The 22,306-nt window shown below is 40.0% G+C and overlaps 1 protein-coding gene across 1 annotated transcript in view; it reads left to right on the forward strand.

Annotated features, from left to right (window-relative positions):
* The first annotated feature begins 18,247 nt into the window (after nucleotides 1-18,247).
* LOC128742312 (uncharacterized protein C05D11.13-like) overlaps nucleotides 18,248-22,306 on the forward strand; it is a 141,855-nt gene continuing 137,796 nt past the window's right edge. Inside the window, exon 1 of the mRNA XM_053838642.1 lies at nucleotides 18,248-19,203. Coding sequence (XP_053694617.1) covers nucleotides 18,261-19,199 — 939 coding nt within the window. The 5' untranslated portion in view covers nucleotides 18,248-18,260 and the 3' untranslated portion in view covers nucleotides 19,200-19,203. The remainder of the gene's footprint in view (nucleotides 19,204-22,306) is intronic.

Here is a 22,306-nt window from a genome sequence, read left to right on the forward strand (position 1 = left end):
ACCCCTACCGGGAACTTTAGCTTCAACACCTCGTCATACATGACGTTCCACAACACCGGGCCCAGTATGGAACCTTGCGGAACCCCTGCGGTGATTGGAACGCACTTCTGACCCTCCTCCGCGTTGTAGCATAGCACACGATTCTGGAAATAATTTTCCAGGATCCTGTACAGCGACACCGGCACTTGGACGTTCCGAAGCGAGTTGGCTATGGAGTCCCAGCTAGCGCTATTAAACGCATTTCTCACGTCGAGCGTGACAACTGCGCAATAACGAATACCTGTCCTCTTGGGCTGGATTGCCACCTCGGCTGTCTTAGTGACAGACAAGATGTCATCCACCGTAGATTTGCCTTTTCGGAAGCCGAATTGGTTCCTTGACAGACCGTTTGTACCCTCAGTGTACTGTACGAGTCTGTTAAGGATAACCCTTTCCAACACCTTGCCGGCAGTATCGAGCAGACAGATCGGCCTATATGACGAGGGGATACCCGGAGGTTTTCCCGGCTTCGGCAATAGGACCAGATTCTGTCGTTTCCATCTGTCCGGGAAGTTGCCAGCTTCCAGGCATCTACTCATTACTGCCCCGAATAATTCGAGGGTCTCCAGAATAGCCGCTTTAAGGGCCATATTCGGGATTCCGTCTGATCCCGGTGCCTTGCTCACCTTTAGGGATTTAGCGATCTCAATGAGTTCCTCGTTCGTAACCGTTACTTCCTCCCCGACCTCTAAACCACCGTCGCCCACGTTACTTTGGATGTTCGGCACGGAGACCGACCATCCTACGCTATGGTCTGAGATACTGGAACGTCGGCCGTGGGACGACTCAGCGGCCTGAGGCCAGGGCCTTGGCTCGTGGCGCGGAAAGAGGCCCTCAATGATCCGCTCCAGCATCTCTGGCGATCTCTCTGCGGGTGCCATCACGCCCTTGGCCTTTGCCATTACGATCCTGTAGGCATCACCCCACTGGTTCGCATTGGCACTGGCACATAACCTTTCAAAGCAGGCTCGCTTGCTAGCTATTATCCCACTCTTAAGCGCTGCGCGTGCAGAAACTAGTGCTACTCGACATTCTGCTCTGCCTTCGTCCGAACGAGCTCTTTGCATAATTCTCCTTGCACGAAAGCAGGCTCCGCGGAGTTCCGCAATTTCTTCTGTCCACCAGTAAACCGGTGACCTACCATACCTAGGTCGGCTTTTCCTAGGCATGGTGGCGTCACACGCTCGCGACAGCACCTCAACCAAATGATCAGCGTTCGGATCGGGCATATCGCGATCACCGCACTCTCTTCGGATCGCTTCCACAAATACTTCAGGATCGAAGTATGATGTCTTCCACCCACGGGTGGTTGGAGTGTTGGCTCTACCCGCCGCCTGCCGCCTCGTTATCTGACCAACACCATAGCGGACCGCCTGATGGTCACTGTGAGTGTAGCCATTGTCTACCCTCCAGTCTCCTATCAGACCAGGGCTGCCGAATGTCACGTCGATAATAGACTCTGCACCATTCCTGCTGAAGGTACTGTTGGTGCCGACGTTGGCCAGGTCTACGTTGAGCTTTGCCAGAGCCTCACGCAGAATCCGACCCCTATGGTTCGTGCGACGACTTCCCCACTCAACCGCCCAAGCGTTAAAGTCGCCCGCCACAACCACCGGCCTTAGACCAGTCAGCGCAACTGATACTTGGTCTACCATCCGCGTAAACTGCTCGATCGACCAACTCGGCGGAGCATAACAGCTGCAGTAGAACACTCCACCCATTTTGACAACCGCAAATCCCTCGTCTGCAGTTGACACAACCTCTTGAACCGGGAACCTGCTTGTCGTCCATATAGCCGCCAACCCGGACCTATCCGAGACCCAGTTACCGTTTCCGGCAGGGATGCGGTATGGGTCCGAGATGATGGCAATGTCCGTCAACGACTCAGTAACTGCTTGGTATAACAGCTGCTGGGCCGCATGGCAGTGGTTCAAGTTTAGTTGTGTTACCTGCACTACGCCCGTGTTTTAGTCGCAGGCGCGCCTGCCGGGCACTTTGAGCCTCCTGTTGTGTGCTTAGCGTCCCGTTGGCCTGTACATATCAGGCACTTAGGCGGCGCCGAACAGTCCCTCGCTATATGGCCCGTACCGCCACATCTTCTACACAGGTGGCTTCTGTCAGGCCCCTTACAGCTCCAGGACTTGTGCCCTCGCTCAAAGCACCGGAAGCAAGCCTCCGGCTGCTGGAACACGCTCAGTGAGCATACGGACCATCCCACCTTCAGCTTGGCCGCCTTCAGGGCTGTATTCCCGTCTACCAGTGGAAGTCTTATTGTAGCTACCTGGGTTCCCGCCGGTCCCTTGCGCAGACAAACTGCTTCGGTAGTCACCACCACGTTACATTGCTCCTTGAGAGCTCGTGTCAGTTCGACCGCTTCAGTGATCTCGTCCAGGTTTTTAAGCTGGAGAGTCATCTCAGGCGTCAGTGCGCGGATCTGTATGCCATCACCAAGGACCTTTTCTGCCAGCACTTTGTAGGCAGAACCCTTCTCAGTGGCATCCTTTTTGAGCTCAAGGATCATGTCGCCGGTGCGGGAGCGGCGGATACTCCGTACATCCGCGCCAAGACCCTTCAGCTGCTCATCCCCTCTCATGGCCTTCAAAACTTCTGCATAGCTCAGCCCCTCAGTTTTGAGGATAAGGGCATCGCCTTTGCTCCTCTTTTTTCTGGCCACTTTCGGTGGAGTTCGATCCTCCTCTTTCTTCCTGGCCTTCTTCTTTTTCACTGTTTCCCACTGATTGTCGGGAGCTAACTGCGTCTTATTACCCTCGGAGGGTTTCACAGTTTGCTTAATATGCTCTTTACATAAAGGCATTGCTTGGTATATAATAAGTTCGGCACCAACTTTTCAAAAGGTCGTAAGCAGATGCCAGATATATGCAACAAACATTTCTGTTGAATAACAGTTAATCAAGCGCTTATTACCCGGTAATCTATACCCCTACTATTCAAGAAAAATGAATACTGCGGAAAAATAATGTCCCAAATTTATGCATGCACATAAATTTGGGACATTATTTTTCCGCAGTATTTCATTTTTGCAGTCTAATTTTTGCTATAATGTACATAGTTTATGAAGTACTAGTACGTATTATAGAGATTGCTGACATTTACCGCACGCACAGTTCGCCGCGTATACGTATACGCGGTTTGTTTGCATCTCCAAATTTTTTTTCGCTGCGAAAAATTTTTCACGATGCACACAAACACTGTAACACGATGCACTGTATTAGTCGCACATTAGCAATCCTGATACCGTCCGTTATTATGGCAGATGGTGTAAAAAGCTGGATAGCGCATCACTGTGCGATTACAGCGCACTTCTTGCGACACACAAAACCAGAATAAAATTGAATGTCACACAGCTATCCACCTATTCACGTGCGTAATGACGGCTAGTGGATACAACTTTCGGAAAACGTTAGCATGCTTTTGGCTTTGTTCACGTTAAGTTAATATTTCCAGCCTTAATTGTCGTTGTAGAACTTTCAAGCATACGTGAGCGGAGTTCCCAAAAGCAAATAAACATTGTCGAAAAATGTACCCACTAGCCGCCATTAAGCGCGCGAAAAGGTGGATATGCATACAATTATTGTTCATATTTTCTAGTAAATTATCCATGTTAACAGAAACAGAATGTAGCCTTTCGATCCTGAAATGAACGTTTACATGCTGACTATTTACTAGATTTACTAGAATAATGTTTCACATATGTAGTATTATATACGTGGTAGTGCCTAATTTTAGAGGGTATTTAAGGTGAAATTAGTCGTCATCGATTCTGCCAATTTCAAAAGCAGTTTTTTTGTTTGAAACAAAAATTCTGTTAATGAAAATATATTCGCTGTGTTCAGATTGGCAAGAAGAAGGCAGTATTTATATTTTTACAACCAGACCCCAGCTATTGGGTCCAAAAACTGCTTTCGAAATTAGGCTCTCCGACGAAAAGTTAATGACTGCTATTTTCCCGTTAAACAAATCATGTTCGAAAAACAGGTCTATTAAGTGATCTCCTCATTATTCATAATCTTTTTAACTTTTCACTATTGATTTAATAATGTCCTGATTTATTCCAGTGTCATTTCCTTTGCAAAACTCCCTTTCTGCACGATTTTTCCTGTACCAAATTCGATTTTGACAGCAGTTCAAATAATAAACATTGTGAGCTTTTTTGATAAGTTTCAAGCAAACAAACCGGCGAACAGCGCAAAATGTTACGAAAACAAATTTAATTTGATTGGCATATTACACTGTTTTACAAACCGCCAAATTTTATTGGAAAAGCTCGGCGACATTTTGAAAAATAAAATTTGTTCGAATATTTGGTTGGGTCAGTACACGGGTTTTCAAATTTATTTGATGAAATAGATCAAATATTGGATGATTCAGCAAACAGTGTACTGGTACCTTTAGGTACGACTGGAACCAACGTAGAACGTTAGGACCAAAACCCAGTCTGTCCAACTTTGCTATCGCGATGGCATGGTTAATTTTATCGAAAGCAGCCGATAAGTCCGTGTAAATGGCGTCAGTCTGAAAGCCATTGGACATTGCGTCTGTAGCATATGTTGTGAATGCTAAGAGGTTCGTAACGGTAGAACGTTTTGGTAAAAATCCATGCTGAGTTTCGGCAATATACAGCTTGCTATGATTGAAGACAGGTTCCAAGATGACCATTTCAAAAAGTTTGGCAACGGCAAACAGCGTCGTAATCCCACGGTTATTATCAACTTGCTTTTTATCTCCTTTTTTGTAAACTGGGAACATAAATGAAGATTTCCAGAGAGTTGGAAAAATTCCGGATGTGAGCGACATGCCAAACAGATGTTTCAAAGGAGCTACTAAGGCAGCGCAGCAATGTTTCAGAAGGACTGATGGTATCCCATCCGGACCCGCAGACGTCGATGTTTTCATTCGGCTTATAGCCGAATGTATCATCCATTCATTGATATCGATACAATCTAACGACTGGCTTGATGTGGGAACGTTACGCGCCGCAAGCAATATATCAGACATTGACAACGTCTCACTTGAAAAAATGCGGGCGAACTTTCTAGCGAACAGCTGGCAAATTTTCTGTGGGCGCGAGCCAGTCTGCGCTTCATAGTGCATCGTTGAGGGTAGAGTAATCAATGATAATCTTAAGTAATCATTGGTAATCATGATTAATTTATATTTAGTAATCACTAGAGATTGATTACTGGTAATCAGAGGTAATCAGCAAAGTAATCAAAAGTAACTTTTTTCGAAGGTGCGTAATAATTGCTGCTGTTGGAAGTCATCCCAAATGTAAGCAATGCGGTATTTCCAAGGTTTTTCTTTCTCTTTCCTGCATACGCGTTGGATAGGTCGCCTGCTCGATTGGAATGACACTGACAGGTAATTATCATTCCAATTTTGACGTTGTCGCCACTCTGTATATAGTCACTCTACCCGTGCCGTGTAACTTATCCCAGCTTTTTACGCGCTATAACTAGGGTTGCCAAGTGGCCGGTTTTTGGCCAGCCCGACCGGTTTTTTACTTGCAAAGCCGGTGACCGGTCAATCCGGCAAAAAGGCCGGTTTTCCGATGTATGAAGCCGGATTTGTACTTTTTGCCTGGTTTGTTAAATTTTCTGATAAATTTATTAGCAATCCTGAACAGACGAACTAGCCAAATGTGGTTCTAACTCTCCATTCACAGGTCCGGATCCATTCTGCGGTATCTCGGACTGTGTGATGAAAAGTGGGTTGAAACAATGGGAGAGCCGAATGATTATGGCCAATTGGATGGCTGTACAGTCGCTCAAACAGTCAAAGAAATTTATAATGCCTAGTATTAAGGTTACTCAGAAGCTGCTGAGTCTCAATAAGAGAGACCTCAGCACGTTTACCGGTCTGGTGACAGGACATTGCCCGAGTAAATATCATCTTCGGAATCTCGGTTTCGTGCAAGAAGATATTTGTCCCCTGTGCAATACCGAGAGCGAAACCTCGGAACACTTACTCTGCAATTGTGGAGCACTAATAGGACGCAGACTGCAGTATCTCAAAAAGGCCCTATTAGAGCCTAGGGAGATCTGGTTTGCGTCGCCGATCAGGACTATAAGGTTTATAAACCAAGTCATCCCTGATTGGCACCTGTCTCGCTCCAGCTTCCAGCCTACCACTTCTTCAATAAGTGATAGGTAAGCCTGAAGCGTACAGCAAAAGAGACAATGGGGCATACCACAATAGTTCAAAATAATGGACGCAGTGGTGAGAGTACCCAACAGAAGAGGAACATTCGATCATTAAAGATAGCTAGTTTTGCAGTGATACCTTGCTTCTGGCGGTAATATACATTAAATTGTTCACTAGCGCCAGAAGCAAGCAGTTGTCACTCAAAAACTAGCTATCTTCAATAATTTACACGGGAAACTGGACTCCCACTTTCTCACTATGCCGGTTACATGCTACCGGCGACTGTAACGCCGTAACTTTTTGATTAAAAAAAGCTGTCATCGTAAATAAATACAATACATACATTTGCGCATTTCACTCTACTTTATTGTTCATTCTTACGTTCAGCTTATTTTTGTTAGTTTTCAGTGCATTTCAGAAGCTGAAACCAGATGAGCGAGACCTTTGGTCTGAAAACAAAAAGAATGCACGGAGCACGCACGTTATTGGAATCGACCATTTAAAATGTTTCGTGAGGCTTTAAAAACAGAAACTAAATCCCGCAGAAACAGGTTGAATATTATTTTCTTACCTGTAATGCAGAACTGCAACGTTAGGCAGCATCGTGTGAAGCACGTATCTTCCGTTTTAAAATGTCATTTTTGACATACAGAAAAGCGAGTGAAAAACGAAGAAGACGAACCGGTTCTGAATGTCAAATTTTGCCGGCGCCATATTGATTCTGTTCGATTTCTGCCGGGCATCCGAATTTTTCCTAAGCGGGAATGGCGGACGCTATAAATTGTATTCCTAATATGCGAACAATCTTTTTGACAACTCTGCATACATCGAAACAGAGGTTTTCCGTCAGATCATACCCCTCCTTTTCTTATTTTTTCTCAAAAGTACTCCCAATACGAGTGACAATGGTGCAAAAATATATTTTTTTCGTTGACTCTAGAATTTACTACGATTTTTTAAACAATGCAAATTGCAAGAATGTTGAGTTTCTTTTCACCAAATCACGAATGTTGAGTTTTAAAAAATTCGTTTCGGCTGCACTGTTTATCAAAATTTTCAGATTTTCTGGCAGCATTGCATAATAGTTTTTGACATATGTGTATCAGCGGTAGAATGAAAAGGATAAAACGAATGAAAAGCTAATGATTACCTTCTTTTTCATTTCGTTTGTTGCTTACCACAAGAGTAAAGAGTGGCACAAATGGTTTCGAAGTGGTGAAAATAGAGGACACTGGTACAAAAAGGCATGTAAGACATCCGAGAAGTGACCGGTTGAAATATACGTATTTTAGTTTTTCATTTTTACAGTAGTTAGAGGCTTTAATAAAGAAAGTTTTATATGGGTATCATTTCTAAGCAACCCATCGACATCTCTATATCGAACTGCAGTAAACGTCAGCGACAGCATGTCCTGGGCTCAAAATTTGACAGCGGGCCCAAATCAGACTGCTGGCAGTTGAGTGAAACGCAGTGCTGACATGCTATCTCATTTTCGCGCACACGAGATGTTGGCAGCGAAAACATGGTTGCCTGCCAATGGGGTGTTTCTAAGAGTCAAAACCGAACATTTAGTGAAAAAAAAATTTTTGACGGAAAACCTCTACTGGGCACTCTTCTCCTGTACGGCAGTCTTGCTCTTTCTTTCGTTTACGCAAAAGGAGGAGAGCAATAGTTTTGTTTACATTTCGCCCATTTTTGCTCTCCTTCTTTGGCGTAAACGAAAGAAAGAGTACGGTAGTGTTGCAAGAGAAGAGTGACAGATTTGATGTATGCAGAGTTGTCAAAAAGATTGTACGCATATTACGAACACATTTTATAGCGTCCGCCATTATAGCGCGTAAAAAGCTGGATACTTTTGGAATGACATGTCGCCACTCTGTATCCAGCTTTTTACGCGCTATAATGGCGGACGCTATAAATTGTGTTCGTAATATGTGAACAATCCCAGGTAACCAATAAGCATTAGTATAAGCAGTAAATCAATCGTTTATTAGCATTCCTGGCGTTTTATACTGCAGGTTGCTGTTTACCAGCCTTTTGACTGCATAACTGTTGTAAATCGGCATCCACAATTCTATTTAAATTCTTCTTGTCGGTAACTAGCTGCAAATAAGCATTGTCAGCACTATAAGAGGGCCTGCAGTAAAGTAGCCGCATATTTTGCCAAACAAGCATTTAAGTAGCATTTAAGGCAACTTACATGCTTATTGGCTTGCATTTAAATTGCATTGGAAATGCTTATTGGTTACCTGGGATCTTTTTGACAACTCTGCATACATCAAAACTGGGCACTCTTCTCCTGTACGGCAGTGTTGCTCTTTCTTTCGTTTACGCAAAAGAAGGAAGGCAATAGTTTTGTTTACATTTCGCACAGTTTTGCTTTCCTTCTTTGACGTAAACGAAAGAAAGAGCACGGTAGTGTTGCAAGAGAAGAGTGCCAGATTTGATGTATGCAGAGTTGTCAAAAAGATTGTTCGCATATTACGAACACAATTTATAGCGGCCACCATTATAGCGCGTAAAAAGCTGGATAAATTGTGTTCGTAATATGCAAACAATCTTTTTGACAACTCTGCATCTATCAAAACTGGGCACTCTTCTCCTGTACAGCAGTGTTGCTCCTTCTTTCGTTTACGCAAAAGAAGGAGAACAATAGTTTTGTTTACATTTCGCACATTTTTGCTTTCCTTCTTTGGCGTAAACGAAAGAAAGAGCACGGCAGTGTTGCAAGAGAAGAGTGCCAGATTTGATGTATGCAGAGTTGTCAAAAAGATTGTACGCATATTACGAACAAAATTTATAAGGTTTTGCACGGGCGAGCATAACCTCGCTTTTTTGACGTCTATCAGTGGTTTGTTTACATCGACTTAGAATGCGGGTTAAAAAATGATTAAAGTGAATATTGTTAAAGGCGTCTGTGGCAGGGCAGAAAAGCACAAAAACTGCCATTCCGAGTAGTTTAGAGGGCGACATTGCTGGACAATACGCTTTTAAAACGTTTAACTGTAGTTTATGCATATTGTGTTTGCCTAACAAATAGTAAACAAACCACGAGTGGATGTCAAATGGATGAATTGCGTTCATTCGTGACGTCACCTTGCAAAACCTTATAGCGGCCACCATTATAGCGCGTAAAAAGCTGGATAAATTGTGTTCGTAATATGCGAACAATCATTTTGACAACACTGCATCCATCAAAACTGTGCAATCTTCTCCTGTACGGCAGTGTTGCTCTTTCTTTCGTTTACGCAAAAGAAGGAGAGCAATAGTTTTGTTTACATTTCGCACATTTTTCTCTCCTTCTTTGGCGTAAACGAAAGAAAGAGCAACACTGCCGTACGAAAGAAAGAGCACGGTAGGGTTGCAAGAGAAAAGTGCCAGATTTGATGTATGCAGAGTTGTCAAAAAGATTGTACGCATATTACGAACACAATTTATAGCGGCCACCTTTATAGCGCGTAAAAAGCTGGATATAAACGTTTATACGGTGCCTAACCTCAACTCTGGTTTGATGTTTTTGTTTTGATTCCCTTTGTAACCTAATTTTATTGCTAGTGGGTTTATTACTTGTAATTCGTACCATCTGTTTGCGTAAACCGGAAATACCCGACTTTTCCGAAACCGGAAAATGATAACAGTTCTGTACAACATATATTTTTGTCCTTTTTGCAGTTTCTTGCTTCTGAGTCTTGCGAATAAGTAATCAAAACAAACCCCACAACACTATCAAACCTGGGAAGAAAAAAACGCACTGACATCTGCGTGCAATGCTTTACCCAAGCAACCAAAAGTTCGAATATTACTTGACACGCGAACTCGAAAGTTCATAATTAGTTCAGATTCAGTTCCGTGGAACTTTCACGCTGATTAGTAGTGTATATCAAGTATATGTGGAACTAAATGCTTTAAGAAGTGCTGCGAGTACTTCATAGATACTTCAAAGCTATTAGGATGCTACATGAAGTTCTGAAGTAACTTTAGTTGCTAACAAGTTCTGCGTGTTGCTTTTTTGTTTATATTTCTGGTGATCAAACCAGCAGAACCTGAAACTATTGGAGATTAATTTTTATTTCACTTGAATAAATTTAATCCTCGCACATTTCTAATTACAAATATAAATTAGAATGTAATGCTCTTCATTATTGTGTTGTGTAGCATATGCTGTCGGTATCTCACTACTACAGTTAATTGCCTGGTTCCAAACTTTATGTTCTATAATTAACTCGCGCTGCATAAAGCTGCTGCAAGTTCTAAATCGAACTTTTACTTAACAACTCATTGGCAAAATTCACATCGCTTGTATACGACAAAGGTGACGCAGTGGATCGGTATAGGTTTACAACGCGGAGCACCCGGGTTCAAACCCAACAGCAGGCAAATGCAACGAATATAGAAGTTAGGTAGAAGTATAAAAATAGAACATAAAAGTGCTGCTAAATTTGTTTTTTCTTAGTTTTTGACAGTTTATTTCGAAGCTGCTTAGCGTTCTATGCAGTGAACCCAAGACAGCTTGAAAGTTCGGTTAATTACTTAAAAGTGACGCTGCTTAGAAAGTTATAGATTGATATACATAAAGCTGTTTAACCCTTGTTAGACACCATTATTCGAACTCTTGGTTACTTGGGTATAGTAGAGTGACTATATACAGAGTGGCGACAATGTCAAAATTGGAATGATAATTATCTGTCAGTGTCATTCCAATCGAGCAGACAACCTATCCAACGCGTATGCAGGAAAGAGAAGGAAAAACCTAGGATAAACCGCATTGCATACATTTGGGATGACTTGGCGCCACTCTGTATATAGTCACTCTAGGGTATAGTTACTCTGATTTAGCTTAGAGAGCCTTAGAGAGTCGCCATCTGAAACAAATTATCTAGCAACAATGCAGCTGCGTCTGTCAGTGTTGCCGCACGCACAGATTATTCTGTGATCAACAGACATTTGTAATAAATTACTTTTATAAAATCTGGATATGTAATTCCTTTTCATGATAATTTTACCACAGTTATTGGTCGTACCGTAAATAGTTTTGCTGCTGTTGTCTGTTATTGCTAATTCTTTCGAGAACCAGCGATTTAAATTAAAGATTTCGAGTTTCTCGATGCTATATATAATAACAACATACTAGAGGAATCTTTCTCTGAGGCTTTTATTTTGAATAATACATAAAAAGCTGCTAAAAATTCAAAAAAATCTGCTCAAAAAATGTTCTTGATTTGAGATGGCGTCCCTCTATCTTTAACAGGCTCTCTAGTCGTTACTCTTTTTAGGGCTCTCTAATCAGTGTTTTGACAAGTCTCCTGTTCGATTGGACTTACTTTTGACAACTGATTCTGTTCGATTGGAATTTTCGGTTTAAGATGGCGACTCTCTAAAGCTCTCTAATTTAGCTGTATAATAGCGATAAATTAACCTGATGGGTTCGTGCTAACTCCAACCCGAAATTCATGAACGATACGGGCAGTTTGACAGATCGACCCGTAAACCGTAATGCTACACGCTTAAAAAATTTGACCCACTTTCACGAAAAGTGGAACAGCTCAAAACATGCGTATATTTTACACACTATTTTGAGTAACTCTTACTCCTTTTATGAGTTCCACCGTAGAAGCTCATTAATGAGCAATATTTACTCAAAAATGAGTGCCATTTCACCCAAAACTGAGTAGTACTTACACAAATTACGAGTAAATTTAACTCAGTTATGAGGTCGACCTAAACTACTCAGAATTTAGAAATTGCCATTACTCAAATTTTTGGGCTGTTCCACTTTTTGTCATAGTGAGTCGGTTTTTACTCATTTTTGAGTTGAAAGTCACTCATTTCTGAGTTAATCTTATTCATTCGCGGGTTAAATTTTTTAAGCGTGTAGACAGTTTTAACCTGCGCTTCAAACTGAATGCTGTCAGTTTAACCGAGATGCAATCTCGGTTAATTTATGAACGCTTTGACACCACGTCGATTAAAACTGAGTGCTAATCGACCTGAGCAAGGTTAATTTATGAATTCGCTATCCAGCTTTTTACGCGCTATAATGGCGGACGCTATAAAATGTGTTCGTAATATGCGTACAATCTTTTTGACAACTCTGCATACATCAAATCTGTCACTCTTCTCTTGCAACACTACCGTACTCTTTCTTTCGTTTACGCCAAAGAAGGAGAGCAAAAATGGGCGAAATGTAAACAAAACTATTGCGCTCCTCCTTTTGCGTAAACGAAAGAAAGAGTTAATTCTTTAAAGTTAAAGTTGAAGAGTTAATTGTTAATTCTATCTAGAATTGTCAAGAGGGAGCCAATCGAACACGCACACTGTTCGCTTAAATGGTTGATTAAATTAAAAATCAAAAATCAAAATTGAAAATAAAAAAAAATTAGATTGAAATAGTTATAAAATCTACTTAAGCTATTGCGGTTATTTACATAAATTTTCATCCTGTTGCGGCGGTAACCCGCATCGTCAATCACCGCAAAGAGAACAAGGAAAGGTGGCCAAATATTTTTTGGTTTATATGTGCAATTGTTACTGATGCTTTAGCAACTAAAAATACATAAAAAAAACGTCTTTTAACCTTTTACATTCAAAAATATGTATTATATAAATCCATTGAATATCATAAGTATAAAAATATGTGTAAATAGTAACACAATTTAAGAAGTACGGAAAGGGGTTGCAAATATCTAAACAATAAAAATTAATCTATTCGTATGGCAGCTCTGGACAAAAGCACATCCTTCAATATTTGGCGAGGTCAGCATTGGGTGATAATGTATCGATATAACTGGTATCGATATTCGTGGACGAAATCTCGATATAGTTTTTTTTCGAAATAGTTAATTTCGGCATGCATATAACAGCTTTGTAAATGTTAACACGTTATACGGAGTGTTAAAAATAAATGTAAAATGCAGATCGTCACGTGATGCGAGCAATTTAGCTGATTATGCTTTCAGCTGAGTATACGTATCGATATGTGAAAAATATCGATATTCAAATAACGAAAATTCGTCAGCTTCGCTCAATACAGAATTATTTTGACAGCTTGCTATGAACTTTCCGAGAATGAAAAGATTTCTTGCAATGCACAATATTGTCACGCACCTTGAACCGTTTTGCTGGTCGTGAGGAAGTGGAACATCAAATTTGTACTAGTTATCGGATAAAAGTTTTGATTCGGGCAATGTATTCCAATCCATCGATTCACGGTGCTGGACTTTGTCCAAATCTAATTTGCGCTAAGAATGACTAAACGATGTCAAACTGATGGCCAACAGTATAATCTCGGTACAATCGACCCGAGGGGCAAGACACTGTCGAAAATATATTTCTTTTCCCTATGGAAATATTTTTCCAACCTTAATATATTGACCTTTCCCACCCATAATATAACCGAAAGCCCTATAAAGTTACATTTATTTATACATTTATAGGGTTTTAATAGAGCCTAATATATTAATATTATAATATTATGAAGTGTCTTGCCCCTCGAATCGACCCCGCAGAACAGTATGAAAAAAAACGCCAACCAAAACTGACACCGTATTATCAATCAGATTGGTATGTTCTGCTACTCCGATGTGAATCAGCAGTAGGGCGAACGGCAGACCAAAAATTTCTGTGGGATTCTAACCAAACACGGTCGCATCTCGATGGCGGGTGTTGCATCCGAAAACTGAAGCCATCCACGCTGTGACCAAGTGCAGTCACTACGCTTATTGCTGATTTTGACAAAGGCCTGTAACCTGATGTAACCATGCTCTTCGAGCATCTAAAGTTTCAAAAACCGGAAAATGAGCTGTAAACTCAGAAAATGTTTTAGGTCGCGATTGCCAAGCAATTTCCTGACTTTGCAACTTTTGACTTTTTGACACACTATCACGTGAAGGTGAACACAATGAACGTGAAGGTAAACAAAAAGTTTTCCGTGACATTTGAAGACATACTATGGTTTCTTTTTATAATTCGTGTTGTCTAGACACCGCTTGACACAACCATGCACAACTATAGTTTGTCTATATAAGGTTGCCTAAATGTTTATTTTTTGTTCAAAAATTAACAAAATTAAAAAAAAAGGTTTTTAACGGCAATAGAGGTTTTCCGTCAAAATTTTTTTTTCACTAAATGTTCGGTTTTGACTCTTAGAAATGATATCCATATAAAACTTTCTTTATTAAAGCCTCTAACTACTGTAAAAATGAAAAACTAAAATACGTATATTTCAACAGGTCACTTCTCGGATGTCTTACATGCCTTTTTGTACCAGTGTCCTCTATTTTCACTACTTCGAAACCATTTGTGCCACTCTTTACTCTTGTGGCAAGCAACAAACGAAATGAAAAAGAAGGTAATCATTAGCTTTTCATTCGTTTTATCCTTTTCACTCTACCGCTGATACACATATGTCAAAAACTGTTATGCAATGCTGCCAGAAAATCTGAAAATTTTGATAAACAGTGCAGCCGAAACGAATTTTTTTAAAACTCAACATTCGTGATTTGGTGAAAAGAAACTCAACATTCTTGCAATTTGCATTGTTTAAAAAATCGTAGTAAACTCTAGAGTCAACGAAAAAAATATATTTTTGCACCATTGTCACTCGTATTGGGAGTACTTTTGAGAAAAAATAAGAAAAGGAGGGGTATGATCTGACGGAAAACCTCTATAGCCTAAAAATATAAAATTGAATATCAAAATATGTGTTCCTAACCCTAACCTTATCGATTCAAGCTAAAAACGACATAGGGCTTTAGGACCCAATTATGGCTGCCAAGTAATGTGATTGGAAACTTCGCTTGCTTCAAATTTCTGAATAAATCGGTGCAAAAGGGCGCAGTTGTGGGATTCTATTCATCCGGACGAAAAGAAAAAGAACGTTTAAAACCATTTCACTAGCATAAAAACACAGCGGAGAACGCACTATAGTTACTATATATATAGTTCGGCGGATAGAAAATCGGGAGCCAAATAAACGTCAAAAGCGGAGCCAAAAGCTTTTCAAAATCCAAAATGCAGGAGTAATGTTAAAAAAACACACTTTATTTTCATAGAACTAGTCATTTTCAACACCCACCAGTGATTATTTTTCGTAAAAACCTGCACATTTCACCATAATTTCAAATTTAATTTCATAAATCAGGGATGCCAATTCGCCTGGTTTTCTATCCGCCGAACTATATATATAGTAACTATAGAACGCACTGATGACAGCACCAACCAGCGCACAGATAAAGAACAGATAAATATTGCGCTCTTCACACTCAATTGGACTGCACAGTTATTAAGTGCAACCTTCAAAACTGTGATGAAAAGTGTGCTACTGATAATATCGCTAGTAATCTTATATCGATAATACCATCAAACTTTATCGTCATGGAAGAATATCGAAAATTGGAGGGTTTAAAGTGAAATCTTCTTCTTGATTTGTTATTATTTTAACATTTTTGTTCTATTTCTTACGTATTTTTGCCGACCCCCCGGCACATCGCCATTTTTCTATGACTAAAATCTAAACGTCAAAAGCACTGGGCGGGAAATCAGTTCATAGAAATTCTATGGAGCGGCCATTGTTGTTTGGGGCCCAGCATCGAGGGGCCCATCAGTATGGGGGTACTGTCAAATCATATGTGAGAGTGTATTGGTGACACCGGGCTGATTTTTGCTTATATTGCCATATTATCGTTATTAATTATTAACGATAACAAAACTTCATCAATAATCGTTATAGATTTTGACCGACATTTCCCATCATTACAACTCTCCCATCTGAGCTGACATTTGATTTAGCAGTGGCGCCAGTACCAGTTGTACACTGAGAAAACTGGCTAAATAAATTATATGTGCCTCGCATATAAAATTTTGCAATTAGCTTTCGCACTTAAAATTAATGCCTCACGTCCTTGGATTCTATATTCAACACTTAAAGTACATACATGTGTCTACGCATATAAAGCCTATAAAACCTGCACATACAATTTATTACAAGGTCGTATATAACGTTTAAGAGCATTACAAATATGTTTTAAATGCACACAATATAAATTTGATAGCTTCAAGTAGTTCATTTTTATTAAAAGAAGTTATAAAAATATTCTCAAATTTTACTCAATATTTAAAAAAATCTACCAATTAGTCAACAATTTTTATTGATTTACAGAAAACGTATGACACATTTACTTCATCGTGTACGAGAACTGAATATTCTGTCGAAATGTCAGCATATTCATCAACTGGATTTGTACTTCTTGTTTTATCCGTTTTATCCTCGTGTAATGATCTGAAACGTGTAAAGCTCAAAACTAAATTGTGCTTTTCAGGCACCCTCCAGGCACCTCTTTTTTCAGGCACCAGGCATTTCAGGATTCCCTCCTCGCCTCGGTTACTTGTTTTAATTGTAACCCTGTAAAAGAAAAAAAAATATTTGTACTTAAAATTATTTTATTTATTATTAATACCTACAGTTTTCTCAACTATGTGTTGAATCTAATCCTGATTACTTTAGAACTCCTGCATCATATCTTCGTTTTGATAAAGAAAATAAAATATTAAAAATAATCATTTATATAAATATATGCAACCTTACCTTGAAAATATTAAGGAATTCGGCTGACAGTATGAGACTCTGCCCCAACAGCAGCAATGTTCTACAGACTGTCCAGGAATTATGCTACCGGTTCATATACAGTTTAATTTTATTAGCAGTTGAATATACTTTTTTGCTATTCCCCAAAACTAATACGTTGTATTCCATTATCCAATAAGAATTATTATTATGACATTTGCACTTTATTAGAGTAGTCATAGTTTCTATGTTCTATGCTGTTAATTATGAATAGGCGTACATAGATTTTATGTGCGCCTTATTAAACGAGACTCGAAAGTTTTATATGCGAGTTGCATATAAAACTAATTGATGGTTTGATTTCAGTGTAGGGAAAGCAAATAGTATTTAATTTTTCATTTATTTCATATATGCTGCATATTTATTCAAGTTATGAATTATGCGTGGAATTATGTATTTAGAAACTATTTTTATATTATTCTTTGCGTCGATAACAACTCTACGTAAGCATTTAGAATTTAAATAGAAATCAACCAAGATTCATGGTTTTTTCCCACGAAATTTTGGCAACTTTTCTCACCTACAAAATGTGTGACTGGACAAGTGTGTTCAAAATCCAACTTTCAATGCAAAGAGCAATAACAATGAGCAACTTTGACAACGAAGTTCCCGATTCACAGACTTGATACAGATTGTTAGCATCATGTTTACCACATTGAGTCCTATCCAGCTTTTTACGCGCTATAATGGTGGTCGCTATAAATTGTGTTCGTAATATGCGAACAATCTTTTTGACAACTCGGCATACATCAAATCTGGCTCTCTTCTCTTGCAACACTACCGTGCTCTTTCTTTCACTTACGTCAAAGAAGGAAAGCAAAACTGTGCGAAATGTAAGCAAAACTATTGCCTTCCTTCTTTTGCGTAAACGAAAGAAAGAGCAACACTGCCGTACAGGAGAAGAGTGCCCAGTTTTGATGTATGCAGAGTTGTCAAAAAGATTGTTCACATATTACGAACACAATTTATAGCGTCCGTGATTATAGCGCGTAAAAAGCTGGATAGAAAAACAGCGACACTGGCATTCTATATATATATATATTGATTCTACTACTCGAACACAGTGTGTATAAAGCTTTGCAATGCATCTTACACTGGTTAAGTTGAAAGATACATCGCTCTATTGTGCAAACTGATGTAAACAAAACAGAAGCGGATCATGTTGAAAACAATCAAGTCACACTGCTACAGCATTTTGCTCCGCAGCAAGTGCTGGCAGTTTTTGTACACTGATGCCAAATCGTTGGCGTTAGTTTCCGCGTATCTCTTACTGTGAGTATTTCTAACCCCTACCTCCTGCTTCGTTACGTAATATTTAAACGAGACCTTTATAGGACTTACCGGCTTTACATACCTATCTATATGTATATAAATTTACTTTGATCGTGGATTTGCAAGAAGTTTGTTTTGTATTATTTATATTCTGTGATACAAAAAAATGAATCCTAACTTTCCAACGCAAACATCAAATCTGTTCAATGTTATTCCACAACAATCACCTCAAGTTGGGGAAGAAACTTCAGCGCTGAGTTTTCCACAGACGAGCTTGACTAAAGCTCAGCGTCGTATGCTTGGAGAAAGTGAAGCAGCTAGAGTCAAAAGGCTTGCTAAAAACGCCGAAAGAATGCGACAAAAACGGGCATTGGAAACATTTGATGAGTACAAACTTAGACTAGCTAAAAATGCAGAGAGTAACCGAAAAAGAAGACAAAATGAAACTGAAGCCGAGCGATCATTGCGGCATATGCGAAACGCTATGAGGCAAAGATTAAGGAGAGCAATGGAGACGCCAGAGCAAAAAGAAATTCGAAAAGCAAGATTAGCACAGCGTATGCGAGATGTTAGAGCTAACGAAACGCCTGAACAGCGCAAACTTCGTTTAGAAAAAGGAGCAGCAAGAGCACGCCACAAATTTTTATCAGAAACGTCTGAAGAAAGAGCAGAGCGGAATCGAAAAAAGGCTGAATATGCGCGTACATTTCGAAATGCTAAAAATCCACAAATTAAAAATTTGGTCAATAAGAATGTTATTCAAAACACAGATATCAAAACCGAGCAATCAGTTAGCAATTCAACTAGGCATCATACGCAAACCACCGATTCCGTGTGCAATGAACAGTCCTTTTCACAAGTGAAAAACTACCCTATTAGTTACAGCGACTTTGGTGTAACTTTTCCGACTTTTTTAAATTATCCGCACCTCAAAAATGGACATCACAATGCTTACACACCAGTGTATTCATCCCAAACGTATTACCCCGAGTTATGCGTTTCATCACATCTAAAAAGTGACCGTATTCCCCACTTTACATCTAGAGATTCAGAATGTTTACAATCATACATTCCTACGTTGAAGGACACGTCGCAAAAGGATTGATTTGGTAATTATGAAATTGTATTATAGTTATAATAGCAAATACAGGGATACCTCGATATAAGACAATTTATAATTTCAAAAAGTTGTCTTATATCGAAACATGATTTTTTCAAAAAAAAATTGCGTTGTCGGTCGCGAATTTTGCTCTGTGTTGTTTGTTTATGTTTTTTAAACTATTTATTATTATTTGAACGATTAGTTTTTTACAATTTTTAGGGTTATTTTGAAATAATGAACATCTTCATGGCACCGATTTTGGAATGGAAAAGGCTCTGGTATTGTTACCTGTTATGTCAAAGGGATTTGTTCGATATAAGACAAAACTGTGTTATATCGAATTGCCTTATATCGAGGTTGTTTAATAACGAGGTTGTCTATATCGAGGTATCGAGGTATCCCTGTAATCAAAAAAAATTACACCCCATAGGGTAAACAACTTGATCTGGACCCTTTCAACTTATTTAGCCACATTACTACGTAGCAGCTCCAAATTCGATTGGTTTCATACCGTAATAATATTCTTTGGATTCTTTTCTAAACCTGAATATTTTCGGTTCATTTTAAATTACTCTTATTTAGGTAAAATTTACAATCATAAAGTGTACTGCCATATTTAATTTAATTTAATTTATTTCACCATCTTCGACTACGTCGTACAGATTGTTTACTTAATAACTAACTTAAGCCTCGGATTCTTAAGCCTCGGACACATTTCTAGACAGAGTAAAATCGAACACATTACAAACATCGTTGAAGGAACGCAAGCAGACATTAAAACAATTATTCACACCATAATTTGTTCTGTGGAATTGGATGGCCAATAACGGTGGATTGCGAAGCCGACGAGGAGGTACATTCCACGGTATCTGGTACAGGAGTTCCGGGCAATCCACATTGCCTGTTATTAGGTCGAATATAAATAGACGCTGCTGTTTGACGCGCCGGACTGCGAGTGTATCCAGGCTAATCAGTTGACAACGGTCTATGTAACTGGGAAGATTGACTGGATCATTCCACGGTAGCTGACGCAAGGCGAATCGCACAAATTTCTTCTGAATCCGCTCAATCGCAAGGATCTGTGTTACGTGTGCAGGAGCCCAAACCGGGGAAGCATACTCCAAAATGCTGCGTACGAGAGAGCAATATAGCGTCTTGAGGCAATAAACGTCAGTGAATCCAGACGCATGGCGTCGCATAAAACCAAGCACGGTGTATGCTTTAGCAGTGACTCTACTTATATGCTCGTCGAACCTCAATTTAGAGTCAATAGTAACGCCTAGGTCGAGAATAGAGTTAACACGTTCCAGACAATCCGGTCCCATGCTGTATTGATGAAAAAAAACGGTGTTACGGCGACTGTATGATATTACTTTACACTTATTGCTGTTAACACGCATGCCGTTGTCACTGCACCAGACTAGCAGACGATTAATATCCTCCTGTAATGCGACACAATCGGCAGGGGCACCAATCACCCGAAAGATTTTTAGATCGTCGGCAAACGATAATTTCGATGATGACAGCAGCTCGACCAGGTCATTAATATAAATTATAAAGATGAGCGGGCCAAGCACACTGCCTTGAGGGACACCAGACGATATGTCAAATGTTCTGGAGCGCACGGAGTTTACTGTAACGAATGCTTTGCGATCGGATAAGTATGAGTAAAGCCATTCGGTAAACCATGAGGGAAATCCGATGTAGTTCAGTTTTTCAATAATGAGATTGTGTGGTACAGTATCAAAAGCTTTCGCAAAATCAAAATAGATAGTATCCACTTGCCGCTTAGCTTCTAGCTCACGTGAAATCGCCGTGACGTAGCACATAAGATTTGATGTTGTCGAACGATGCTTCATAAATCCATGCTGGCTGTTAGAGATGATCGTTGCGACTGATCTGTATATAGTATGGAGTAGTTTTTCGAATACCTTGCTGAGGCTGCAAAGTATGGATATGCCACGGTAATTGGTAACTTCCGGACTTATGGATCGGCACGATGGACGCCATTTTCCATGCAATTGGGAATGATCCACTACTGATTGAGCGGTTAAAAATAGCGGTAATCGGCGATGCAAGCGAAACGGCGCAGTTTTTTAAAAATACTGGTGGTAGACTGTCTGTTCCGGGTCCTTTCGTTGAATCGAGATCTTCAAGAGCTTTCCGAACCTTGTCTATAGAAAACTGCACTAGTGGTAGATTAATATCACGGAACGGTATATGCTCGAAGCAGTTGTGTCGCTGGACGGGTGATGCTTTACCAAATACGCCCTCGAAAAACGTAGCGAAAAGATTAGCTGATTCTGAGCTCGAATGAGAAGTTGTTCCTTCGAAGTTGACCGACGGAGGAATATTGTTGCCAGTTTTGCGTTTCTTAACAAAATTCCAGAAACAGGAGGGGTCCTGTTTAACAGCAGACTGAATCCTTTGCAAATGGTTGTCATATGTTGCGGTAAGGACAGCTTTATACTCATCCTCACGCTCCCGAAGTTTAGCTCTATCAGATTCGCTTTTAGTAAAGAAATATTGGTTGCGCATTTTACGGAGGTTGTTACGAAGGTTTCGGAGCTGAGGGGTCCACCACGGTTGCTTGAAGTTGGAGACCAACGCTTGTCTTTTTTTGGGCACATGTCTAGTGATAACACCTAAAAGTGAATCATAGACAGCAAGTAGCATCTGGTCAACTGAGTCAGTGTTAAAAAATTGATTGTCCCACTCCATGTTCGCAAAAATAGAGTTCAACAGATCATAGTCACATGCAGAGTAGTCAAATTTGATCTGATCAACTTGGTCGTCAGGTATTGTCGCGTCCATCTCGTCAAGTAATAAAATGAATGGTTCGTGATGATAGTCGACAGGCAACAGTGGAGAGGGCGGTGCTACTATATCAAGATATTCTGGAGTATTGGTAAATACCAGGTCCAAGAGCCTACCATTCGTGTTGACAATATGATTAATTTGTCTCAAGCCATTGGAAAACATTGCGTCTGTAAAGTGTAGCTCAATTTCAGCTGAGGCACTCGAAGGAATATACCCATTAATATCATCGTCAGCCTTCCACCTTAAGTCAGGTAAATTGAAATCGCCTATTGACAAGATTATGTCCGATT

This window comes from Sabethes cyaneus, chromosome 3 (assembly GCF_943734655.1).
Source record: "Sabethes cyaneus chromosome 3, idSabCyanKW18_F2, whole genome shotgun sequence".
Taxonomy (NCBI): Eukaryota; Metazoa; Arthropoda; class Insecta; order Diptera; family Culicidae; genus Sabethes; species Sabethes cyaneus.